The 12,535-nt window shown below is 42.4% G+C and overlaps 1 protein-coding gene across 2 annotated transcripts; it reads right to left on the reverse strand.

Annotated features, from left to right (window-relative positions):
• Positions 1-88: 88 nt before the first annotated feature.
• On the reverse strand, positions 89-12,317 carry LOC126385276 (FYVE, RhoGEF and PH domain-containing protein 4-like). Of its 2 annotated transcripts, XM_050036887.1 has the most exons (16): positions 12,103-12,317; positions 7,546-7,686; positions 6,857-7,436; positions 6,312-6,783; positions 5,696-5,841; positions 5,213-5,369; positions 4,592-4,730; positions 4,375-4,433; positions 4,034-4,177; positions 3,328-3,500; positions 2,769-2,799; positions 2,579-2,662; positions 2,335-2,460; positions 2,096-2,239; positions 1,607-1,747; positions 89-623 (listed from the first exon to the last, which is right to left on the reverse strand). In XM_050036887.1, the coding sequence occupies exons 1-16, from the start codon at positions 12,227-12,229 to the stop codon at positions 342-344; spliced, it is 2,946 nt and encodes a 981-aa protein (XP_049892844.1). In that variant the 5' UTR covers positions 12,230-12,317; the 3' UTR covers positions 89-341. The 2 variants fall into 2 exon arrangements, with proteins under 2 accessions (XP_049892844.1, XP_049892845.1); XM_050036888.1 differs by lacking the exons at positions 7,546-7,686; positions 12,103-12,317 and having other exon boundaries at positions 6,312-6,766; positions 6,857-6,996.
• Positions 12,318-12,535: the final 218 nt, after the last annotated feature.

Genomic DNA, 12,535 nt, shown 5'->3' on the forward strand with positions numbered 1-12,535 from the left:
TTCACGCCACATCGCATGGCATCTTTTAAACCACGTGTACAGAGCTGGAGCAACCATATTTGTAGTTGAAGGGATAGTCTGACTCATGTTAAAACACCTTCACTTTATTTATTTTACTGTAAACCATTTCAGAAATAAAGTGCATCGCCACTTGTAAGGAAAACACAGCCTGGATATTGTTATTAACAACCTTTACATTCCTGAATTTAACCTCTAGATTTCATTCATTTTATCAAATACACATTTCAAAGCTACCTTTAACGTCAATGGACTTCAGTCTGTTGTATGTTTGTGTTTATTTATTTATACTTGTATGTTCCATGGTGCCTGATCTTGAACGTTCAGGAGAGGTTTTCCTCGTCACCAATGATGATAAATTCCTCATCATCGATGACACTACTGTTAACGCTACATCTGGAGCCATTGGTGGTGATGTCATAGACACCTGTCACAGCAACTTTGAGAACTGTCAGCCAGCTCTGTTTGAGATCGGAGCCATCGCAGGAGAACGTGTGGGTGGTTTTGGATTGGCGTAAACAGAAACAACGCTGACCCTGGAGCTCCTGAGGGGAATCCTCCACACTGCAGCCCAGCAGAGGTATACTGGACAGGGGCTTCACATCCTGGAGAAGGGGGTGGGGGTGAATGAAAGGGATAGAGAAGCTGTATGAAACTCTCTTTTTTGCGATCACAAATCCTGCGGTTGGATTGCAGCTGAATACTGTTCTCTCCTCTCTAATGGAAACATGTCCTGATATCACTTTTTCCATATAATGGCACACAAGCCATTCACTCAATTCATTTTCTGTAACAGCTTATCCTCTTGAGGGTCACGTGGGGGCTGGAGCCTATCCCAGCTGACTTTGGGCGAGAGGCAGGGTACACCCTGGACAGGTCACCAGACTATCACAGGGCTGACACATAGAGAGACAACCATTCACACTCACATTCACACCTACGGACAATTTAGAGTTATCAATTAACCTGCATGTCTTTGGACTGTGGGAGGAAGAAAACCCACACTGACACAGGGAGAACATGCAGACTCACCACAGAAGGGGTTCAAACCAGGAACCCTCTCGCTGTGAGACAGCGCTAACCACTACACCACCGTGCTGCCTTAAAAAATTGGAACTTCGGCTTTGTTAAGTGTAACATTCTATCCTAACTGTAGGTCCAGATTAAAAGCAGCATTTTTTGCCGTTAATGGATCAAAATCATGAAGACTTTAAAAAATATTCTGGTTTTCTGTGCATATGTTTGTTAAAAATAAATTATTAGGTGTTTTCTTAGGTGTCAAAAGCTAAGTTAAAGAGCCTGGAGTGGCAGTACTCTAACCTTAAACTGTCTGAAAAACAGACTCAGACTGTGCAGTTGATTGCACAACAGCTCTTCACAATTTCAGCAGTGTTCCCCTTTTTTCCCATGTGGGTGCATGATTGCAGATGGTGACTGTTGTTTGTTTGCCACTTGGGGAGTGACTGTGGTGACAGCTGTGTATGACAACATCACATGCAAACCCTATGGAGACACCGCCACACGAATAACAGTGAGATACAAACAAACAAGTATGTGGTTCAAGTTTCTCTAACACAGAGACCCCTACCTGTGGAGCAGTATACAGGTGGAGGATGCAAGGTTCAGCCCGTGTGATAACAGACCACACCTGCTGCCAGGTCTTGGGGTTGTCACCATACAGCAAGAAGCCACTCATTATGCAGTCACTGGACACTGTAGATACCTCCGACTGGGAGAACACATAAAGAAAACACAACGTTGTTAAAGACTTGCATCCATGTTATGTGGTATTTTATGTCTCTAAAAAGGACAGACTTCCTTTAAAAGGAATATTTACCATCATATCAGTTTCCTGTGTTACACTGAATTTGTGAAAAAAGGTTTTCTGACATGCCTGGTGAATGAAGAGGCCAAAAATGGAGAAAATTCTTACACAATAATCTCCATTTTTGGGTTACTACAAATTTTGCTGGAGCTTCTACCCCTTTGATTCATCTCACATCTCCATGCACCTTTGAAATATGTGAAGTTGCTCCAGAAACCCTCACCCTACCTTTCGAAAACACACAAGGCTCACCTCCAGCATCCTTCTCTTCTTCCCCTCCACCCTCTCCCCTCTCTGACTGGTCAGGATGGAGTAGCAGGCTTTACACACTTTGTTCAGCCTGTTACCGTCGTACTCCAACGCCACTTTATTGTCTGAACACTTCCAGCACACCACCTGAGGAGCAGAGAGTCTGTCAGTGCTATCTTGTGTTAAAAAGAGCTTTTCTCTGTGTTGTGTTCAGTGCAAAGCTGTCACATGTCGTCACTCACGCAGCCACAGGCTCTGCAGTGATGTCTTCTCCTGGTGAGTGCGTTGAAAGGTTCCTCGCATTTCATACACACGGTCACCTCGTTGTCCCTGATCCAGCGAGGGGCACGTCGGCCCAGTTCCTCAGTCTGTGAATCACACACACACACACACACACACACACACACACACACAAGCTGGGATGTTTACAGTCTTCTAGAAGTTTCTGAATACATTTTGAATACATACAGCCCCCTTCAAACTTACTCGTTCTTCTACATTTGGCTCCTTAGAAGCCAATTTGAAGGTTTCATTTTTCCTCTGAAACACGTTAATGGCTTCCTGAATAACCTGGAAATACAACAGGTTTTGAAAACTCAGTTGACAGTATGGATTGATTTTATAATCAGTGTAATATTTACGGTTGCACCAATCACTAAACAAGATATCTCCCTACCTTTATCCACTCATCTCTGTCTTGTTCAGAGCTTGAAAAACAAAAAAGCACAAAAACAAGATATTTAATGCACTCACTGTAAATGTACTGACATTTTATAACACAAGATTATGTTCACAGACTGCTCACTATATGTTGAGTATCTAAGAATGAAATCAAAGACATCTACTTTCCAATTAATACACCTTATACCAAGGCTGCCCAATCCTCTTTATGTATCTGTTATATCATATTGACAGCAATTTTTTAATGTATGTGTTCAAACATGGTGATTAGCGTGGACTGTCACGTTTAATGTGTGTTTTTAAAGGTGGACCCTCGGGAAGATTAGCTGTGCTTTAGGGCACAGTAGTTGGGATATTTGCAAATAAACAAACAATATGTAGTCTAACAACAAATTAATTGTACAACAACAAATTTACAGGCAGGTGACTTTACTGTCAACGAACAAATAAAGACGAACCAAAAACAGCTCAGTTGGTATGATACACCTTGCTTTTACCACACACACACACACACACACACACACACACACACATACATACACACACACACTCACCTGGTCTGCAGCTCAAGTGTCCGCTCCTTTCCAGAGACCTGAAAGGTGTGTAGGTGGTCCTCATTGGTGGTCTGCTGCACCTGCATGCCGTCCACGCCGATCCTGCAGCGGACAGTATAACGCTGCCCGACCAGGCTGAACTTTGGAGTGCAGCACAGCAGGAAGTTGTTGAACTGTGGAGAAAAGTTACACACTATAATCAACAAGGTTCCTTTAAAAGGTCCAGTGTGTAGGATTTAGTGGTATAGGAGAACTGTGGTGACTGACGCAAAAACACGATAACGCAAAAGGCCCTATCTAGAGCCAGTGTTTGGTTTGTCCGTTCTGGGCTACTGTGGAACAACACGGCAGACTCCGTGGAAGAGGACCTGCTCAGTTTTTCGGTTCATTTTAAGGTAATGAAAACACAACAATTCTTATTTTCAGTTGTTGTTAAACTAATGAAAACATAGTTATGAATATTATATACCATTTCTGCCAATAGATGCCCCTCACTCTTACACATTGGACCTTAAATGAACCCAAACACATATTAGACCTACATTTTACAGCATCCCTAGCTAGAGTGGTTTAGAAAAGGGCCAGTTTAAAATAATCTTGAGACTCACTCCATGATAGAAACATAAAATAAAAATGTGGGGTAGATAAGCAAATTCAAAATGTTCTTGGAAGATTATGGATCATAGTCTGTACGTAAATATCTAACCAGGAACAGGTGCCTCTCCATGGCAGATGTGTTCCTGGCTGCAAGCTTGAGCAGACGACCTTCCCTGATGAACTCGTTGGTCGGGTTGACCACCTCCTCCTCTCCAACCATCTCATAGATCTCCAGCAGATGCTTCAGGCTCTCCTGCATGAGAAGAAAGAGAAACACTGAAGCTGATCTGCATGGAGACAATCAAAAATGTAGAGCAGATGTGTAAAAGTTTGATGCTAAATCATCCAGTGTACTAAAACACATTAAAAAGGAAAAAAAGCAGCTATATAGCTATAGATAAAATCTAAATATTAATAAAGATAATAATGATGTGGTGTGTAATAACATACAGCTTTTTGGATGGCGCTATTTGAGTGGGTGGCTGCCATGGAAATGGTCTGCAAGGATTCTGCGGGAGGAGACAAATAAGAGACGTTCATTCTGCTCTCTGCAGACATAACGACCTATCAGAGACAGACGGGCACTTTACGAGGGAAAAGAAGAAGCATAAAAAAGATATTGATCGACTGACCAATAAAGAAAGTAATAATGGTACAGCATACATACTGTGAGCAAGATCATAATCTGGGTCATCCTTGGGCAGTTTCTTCAGGTAATCCCTGAGCAGCATCTCATAACGTGGGACCCTCTGGACTGGTTCCAACATGTGGTGCTGCAGGGTCAGGCTGCCACACACCTCCTGACTCTAAAACAGGATGCATCACATGCTGCTCAGGCCTCCGTACTTTTAGGTGCATAGAAATAAGTACTGACACATTACCCTGCTATAAGGGTGGAGCCAGATGTAAATATTTGGGGCTCAGCACAAACCTAGCAAGGTCCACGGAGGTTTTTTCCCCATATACGGCAGCTATATGCAATATTTTTAAGCCATTTAAGATAATAGAATGCCTCAAAATCTGTACATCATTGAAAAACATGATAGTTGCCAAAGAAAAAAAAATCATCTTGTAGAGCCTACAGCCTGTTTGGTGTCTAATTGTTCTCCAGCTGTCTTTATAATTCGGAAACCATAACACAACAAATGTTAAGGATGACTAATTTTTACTTCTGCCACCTTAAAAGAGGCAAAAATTGTCGGTCATTATTCTTAAGTTACGTAACAAGAGCCCCAGAAGCCCCCTGCCCCCTTCCCGTTCTGTCCCTGCCTTGCTGAGTGCGTCTTACCTGTATTTCCTGGATGATGTTTCTGAAGGCAGAGGAGCGTTCAGTCCACACCCTCACCAGCTCCATGGCCTGCTCAAAGTTCCTCACGTAGTTGGCATACATCCTCAGGAAGGGTGCGTGTTGCAGCAGAACAGTACCCAGGCCTGGGCTCTCACACCTAGGTTTGGTCGAAGTGGGAAGGTCCACCACATTTTTTAATTAGGCAATGACCTCAAGGTCAAAGTGCTGACTTTAAATATATAGTTTCCAGAGAATAACTTGAGCAATGTGAGCAATCAGAATTAATGTTTTGGTCTGATGTCTACTACAAATGTTCAGCATCCTCCCTGGTGATGCTCTGCCAGGGCTGCAGTGCAGCCTTGCTTGTTTGTTGTCAGTATGCCTTGGAAGAGTTGTAAGGTGATTTGTTAAAGTGTAATAAGCAATTAGAGTTGTCGTTGTTGATGAGCCTGAGTGTAGTCTGTTTATGACATGAGCACCCACCAGCGGCTGATGCAGTTTTCCAGGTCAGGTAGCAGGAACTGGTTGTGGAAGGAGTAGATAGAGGAAATGTTGGAGAAGATATTTCGTATCACGTCAGGAGGAAACGAACCTCGACCTGCTTCTTCTGTCAGGCGTGAGCAGAACACCTGTGGCGGGAGTTAGAGTTTTAATTAATCAAATTAATTTTACACTTAACCCTGCACAAGATGTAAATGAAGTAACAAGTTTGATGAGAACGTGGCATTAACGGATATCCCTGCCATGTGTCGCATATTAACAAGACCTTATTCTCATAGACTTGCCGCTCTGTCACAGCACCAGCATCACAATCACGATCAGGATGATTGAAATCAATGACTAGTGCTCATACAGGTTGCTGTAAGAAGCGCGTGCATATGCCTGTGGTCATCTGGTGGGTGGGGCTAAGGACAGAGTGAAGAGCTGCAGGAGGCCTTTTCCAGTAAACTACCTACCCTAGATTTAGTCTAAAGGAGCATGGTGTATACAACAATGAAATTAGTGTCTGAATTCACAAAAATGGCTGATTCTTACAGATTTTTTCTTTTGCATCAGGTGCACTGCATATTTATAAAGGAAGTCACAAACAGACACTGACCTGGTCTAGCAGGTGGAGTCGAGCCACGTAGGCCCTCTCTGTCTGCAGCAGTTCGTTGGCTATGTTGTACAATTTCTGCTCGGTGTTCTCCTCATCTTTTGGCTGACCTCCTTCTACCTCCTTCCTCTCCTCATCACTTTGTTCACCTTTAGACTCCTTGTGAATCCTGCCACCTTCTCTAGTTGCCTCATTCCAGTGGCAGGAGGACCTGGAGCCGTATCCTCTGGTTATCTTGCCTTCTTCCATTTTGCCATGTGTTACCTCCCCATTTACTGCTGTGCAATCTTTCCCCAGCTCTATGCCATTCATTTGTCCCGAGGAAGGCTCTTTGCTATTGCTTGATAGATGGGCTTCACTTGAGGCATGTTTAAGCCTATGGTTAACTGGCACCTTGACGGTTATGGCTGTCCCATTGCAGTTGGGGGATTGCAGCAGTTTTAGTGGTGAGCGTTCAACTTTTTCCGTAGGAATCCTGCAGAAATAAAATACATCTGTCATGGAATACTTAATCAAAGAGCAGAAAAGGACCAAATTAAAAATCCCACCTGTTCTCTTCCAAGAAAACAATCAAGTCAGGCACGCTCAAAGATTTTCCCACTGTCTTCTCTTCCACATCCATCTTGCTGTTCGGGATTCTGTGCAGTCCGAGCCAGGATTTAGAGTTCTTGGCGGGGCTGTAGCTCCCCATCCTCCCCTGAACAGGACTGGGGGTGCGTAGTAATCCTGTGCGAGGGCTGTGGTTCCTAGGGGACAACTTAGCAGGGCTGTGTCCTCCTTCCCTCAATGGGCTACAGCTCCAAATGCCTCTTTTGCCTGGACTTGGAGATCCTAGAAGTGGACTGCTAGTGAGACGTGGAATCCCCCGAGTATGTCTGGCAGGGCTGATCTGTGCTCCACACACCCCGTTCAAAAAACTGCTCCCTCCTCTTCTGATAGGACTAGGGGAGCCTAGACCATTGTTTGCTGGGCTAACACAAGAAACGGAAAGTGCGTAACTTCTATTAGGACTCTGGTCTCGCTCTGTGGCGTTAACTTGTTGAGGTAGTAACTTCCCTGCAGTGGGACTCTGGGCTTGTGCTTGTCCTGCCCTCAGAGGACTCTGGAGGTGAGCTGGTTTAGGAGGCACTGCGGGGAGATGGACAGCACAGTTGTTGGCTTACTTATGATAATGGTACGATGTATTGCAGGTACAGTATAGTCCACAAAACATACAGATTACTGGATTTCAGCCTACCTTGTGGTTTAAAAGGTGATCCTTTAGCAGGGCTTCTTTTGTTGTCTTCCTCTGCACCTGGTTTGGAGTTTGGTTCTGACCCACAGACTCTGTCACAAGCACCGCCACAGCTGTACGAGCCACACACTCCACCGCTCACAACTAAAGGAAATACACACTATTATCATTTGAGCCATACATAAATATTTTTCCACATACATTAAGACAACTTTCTGAATGGAGTACTTCTGTCAGGCTTAACTGAGGTTTTATCACAGGTAAAATAGTTGGTAGGTAAAAGTGGAAGAATCATTGTACACAAAGTTACCAACTTTGGGATCTTGACTACAACTAAAATGAAATGTACAACTTTTGAACTTTGAGTACCTGATTTTGCTGATTCATTGGAAACTACACACAATGCTTCTTTCACTTAGTATGTGTATGATTCAGAGGTCATGTTCCTCTTGAGCCTTCGGCAGCTAACACATATGACATACACATGGAAAAACTGACCATATTGTAGTTTTGCTAATGTCTTGGTTGTGTACCGTCATTGCTTAAGTGTTGCTTCTGTGGTCAGACAAACATTCTCTTGCATCTTTTACTTCATAGGCACTGCAGGTTGTTGCAAGGCTTGGACTGAACCACAGTGTTACAGTATACCAGGGTATTTAGAAATCTGGACTGTATGATTACCAATACCATGACCAGAATACACATCTCTATTAAAGTCATGTGGAGATGATATATTAAGGGTGTATTGTATGTAGCGAACATCATATGCCACCTGAAGTCAGTCTACTTGTAGCACAGGCAGCTGAGCTGAGAAAGAGGCGACTGCGAGTGGTGGGGATAACGTTACACAACTGTGAACAGCAAGCCCACAATGGCAGAGAGACGGCAGTGGAAAACATATTTACACATCTAACACACTAATATAGTTATAGTTCGGTAAAAATTCAGGTAGGTATGAAGGTATGAAAAAATAGATAGCGCCCAAGCCTCACTGTTTCTCTACAGATTAGGTGTGTTAAACACAAAATAGTATTTACTGCAGTTTTACTCTTACAACCTTACCTCACAACAACTTACAGCTTACAAACTGTGCAACTGTTTGTTTTCTTACCTGCAGTTTATGTCCACATTTATGCGAGATTATCCATAACTTATATAACAAAGTAAAGCTTTGCTGTTCGCTCCTGGCTACACTGAAGTGTAGCAGATTTGTTGGTCATGTGGAGAGGGCTAAGAGCCTACTTTCTCAACACTAATACTTCCTCTTTCTCACTTCTCCCTTTTCTCCATAGGGTCTAACCACTAAGAGTTTTACAAGTTATTTCGGGGTCTCAGAGACAACAATCAGCACTAAACAGAGTACTATCACTTCGACAGAGTCTTATTGTTGTTAGACAGCACTGCCGTCTGGGTCAGTGGTCCCCCACCTTTTTACCTTAAGAGACCCCTTTTCTATCATTGAGTTAACTGATGACCCCTGACTAAGTGACATGTTTTATGGATGTTTCATGTTATATTCAGGGCATAACAACAGCAGTGCAGAACAACTGATAAACTGTTTAATTTACACAAATAGCGAAGGCAATAACTGCAGGAAATCTGTGTAAAACAAGTGATTTGGATGAATTTTTAACAGGTTGTTTCCTATGAATATTGCATCAGAGATGAGTTCTCTTCTAATTTTTAAGAGCGTTTTATACAATTTCCATACAATTTTATACAATACAATCATACATCTTTTTTTGCCGGTTGCTGAGCCATTATTCTATTAGCTCTTTGTTCTTTTTTTTTTTTTTTTTTTTTTTAAACTGTGTACTTTTCTAATGCCGGATGAGGCTGTTTAACAGAGAGTAGAAGCTCTGTGAATGTAGCTTGTGTTCAGGTCTTTACTTTGCCAACAACTGTGCTGTCTGTCTTTGTTTTATCTTAGAAAATGATCAAATTTTAAAAATAATTTCATCTAGTTTTCTTTAAAGAAATAAATGCAATGTTGAGATGTTTTCTTACACCCCTTAAAATCAAGAATGCCTCACAACCTCCCCTGAAGCTTTGGCGACCTCTAGTGAGGGTTGGGACCCCCAGGTTGGGAACCAGTGGTCTAGGTAAAGAAAAAAACCTTGACAGAGAACTAAAAAGAAAAAGATGTATACTGAAGGCTACAGCTATAAATGACTGCTTTTTCAAATGTTCAAAATCCTCTACCATGTGAGTTTGTCATTTTACAAAGAACTTAGTCAGGTTGAAGACACATTGGAAAATAAAAGCAGTGTGCACCCAAATTAAACTTCTGTTTTGTGGTTAAAATATACAGGTTGACAGATGATTAAAAAATTATAATTCTACACTTTGTTTTCTCTCTCCACTTGTTGGAATTCACTACTCCAGCTTAAAAAAAAATGTTCAGCGCATAAACCCCCTCACAAAACCACAACATACGACTACAACATTACAGCTTGGGTTGGCAGTTTAAGATGGGAGTCATTGGGCAAAACTCCATAATCACCTTCCAGCAAACTGCAATCCAAGTGGTCTGAGAGAACACTAGACTTCTGCACCTCCCCCTTGGCTCTGTATTCAGGGATTAGAAAATCTAGCATGTGTCTGAAGACTTTGGCCAATCACAAGTCATTTCAGAGAAAGGGTGTTCCTGTTGGCTTTTTCTGCGAATACAGTTGTGCGTGCATGTCCATTTGGTTTTTACCAAATGGACGTGCACGCAGTCTTATTTAATGGCAGATAATTCTGCTGAGAAAGTTCCTATTCCAGCATTGGTAATAACTGCCTACCCCGCAAAGCAACCTGAAAAACAGACATAATTATCAAAAAGAGAATCTAAAAGAGAGTCTGAAAATAAAGGAAATTTAAAAGAAGGGGCACTATAAGCGAAGCGTTTTATAGATGGAGAGAAAATGTTGCTAATAGTTTAGCCTTGTGTGAATTGGTGCCAAAGGCTCACTGCTATGGCTTTACATTCACATTTATGTAGCCAACGTTAGCTCGAGCCTCGAATCACACTGTGTCCTTTGCCTCACTCTGCTGCTATGGGCCATGAGGCCAGAACAAAGAGACAGCTCTACAATTAAATACGATGAAATTACTTAAGGTATGGGAAACACAGGGTTACTGTATAACTTGTGTGCATATGCCAGACAGAGAGGGGAGAGAGGTGAGCTACAGGAGGAGGGTGTGTTTTCAGATTCTGCCTTTTTTTTTTTGCCTAATCCAGATTTAAGTCTACCCCAGCTTTAAGCAAACAATATAAAACATGCCTACCAGCACCTCTAATGGTCACTCCTTATAGGGACCATTAGAGGTGCTGGCAGGCGGATTTTGTTACCCTCAGACAGGGATTTCGACCTTTTAGCTAAGCTACGCTAACCAGCTGCAGCTACATATTTAAAAAGGACAGAAATCAATTTTCTCATTTGGATCGCTGCAAGTGTTTTTCCTCAAATGTCAAACTATACCTTGAATGTTTCCAACTATCTTTGAACCCAAAAGGCACTACTTTGTGTATCTGTTTCTAGCCTCCCAGTTATGATTTTAAAAAGGCAGAGTGAAGTTTTGAAATGTCTTCATCTCTAACTTCTAACACCCCTCTTGCAAAAAAAACAACAAACTATTTTCCTCTTAAAAGTTAATTACTGGCCATCCTTTGCATATCCTGTAAGAACACTTGTTTCGACAAGCCTAACACCAACCCAAAGAATAATTTCCATTATGGGTCAGTAAAATGGACGGCACTGTTGACCCCTGCATCTGACAGTACCATTGGAGCAAACATACTTCTCTAATCTAAACAGATAGCTCTGCCTCAATGGGGGGATGAACAGAACTGCTTTGTGTGTATGTGTGTGAGAGGCATTGACAAATGCTGGTCTCAAGACTCGCAGACAAAGTCCAGGCTGAATCAGGGGAAAGAGATTTAAGAGATTTCACTGAAGTAATGCGACAAGGTAAGAGGCTAACAGGCCAAATGTATAACAGCATTAAAAGACCTGCATACACACCAATTGGAATTATGTTAACAAGGTGACAAGGGGACTTAATGAAAGTAGCATTTGCTGATGTAAACCAGGAACAACGTGAAGTGTTAATGCCCTTAGCAGCTGCCCTGGTCACCCTCTTACGGGGCAGTTTGAGCCTTAATAATCTCATTACTGAAATACCTGTAAAGGAGATTGTTGATCTCAATGGGACTTGCCTGGTTAAATATGGCTTAAATAAATAAATACAATATTGGAGAATACTCAGATTGTGTTTGGATAGTGTTTCCAAACAATAACCAGTAATTCCCAGTCTTTTCTCTGCCACAAACTCTACCAAAATCACCAGCCTAGCTATGGTGAGAGAAACAGAAATAGGGACTGACTTAGTTGTTCAGAGTGCATTTCCTGCTGGACTGGTCAGTTTTAAAGCATTTAAGCGACACGTTTTGAGTTTGCTATGAACCCTACATTTAAAGTAGACAATATTAGAGCCGATATAAGTCAAACACTCGATTATTATTTTGCCTTTGTATCATTATTTTGATGAGAACTGAAATGAAAAGGAGGTTACCTGTGTGTGAGGCGACGCACTCCACCGCAGCACCTTTAACCCTCCGCCTTACCGCCACCCGTCTGAACTCCTCCGCCTCTCGGCCGCAGTTCAGAGTCAGACTGTTCCTCTTCTTCAAGTCAAACATGGTTTCAACCTTCAGTTCAAAGTTCAGCCCGCTGTGTCTCCAAAAGACGGTAAACTGTACCAGAAAGACAGAGGGAGAGGGACGTTACTCCAAGTTACTGAAGACCACTGCTTCACGTGTTCAATCACCGCTGCTCCATAAGCCCCGCCTCTCATTTAAATCCCCACGCGTCCCCTGACAGGCCCACTGGACACACTGACCAATCAGCTGCCTCGGTTTTCACAGTCTGTGAAATCAATAGAGTCTTTGACGAGATGTGATCAGTTTAAATCACTGTAAAGCTGACTGAGAACAAATATTGTAATC

Source organism: Epinephelus moara, chromosome 23 (genome assembly GCF_006386435.1).
Source record: "Epinephelus moara isolate mb chromosome 23, YSFRI_EMoa_1.0, whole genome shotgun sequence".
Classification (NCBI taxonomy): Eukaryota; Metazoa; Chordata; class Actinopteri; order Perciformes; family Serranidae; genus Epinephelus; species Epinephelus moara.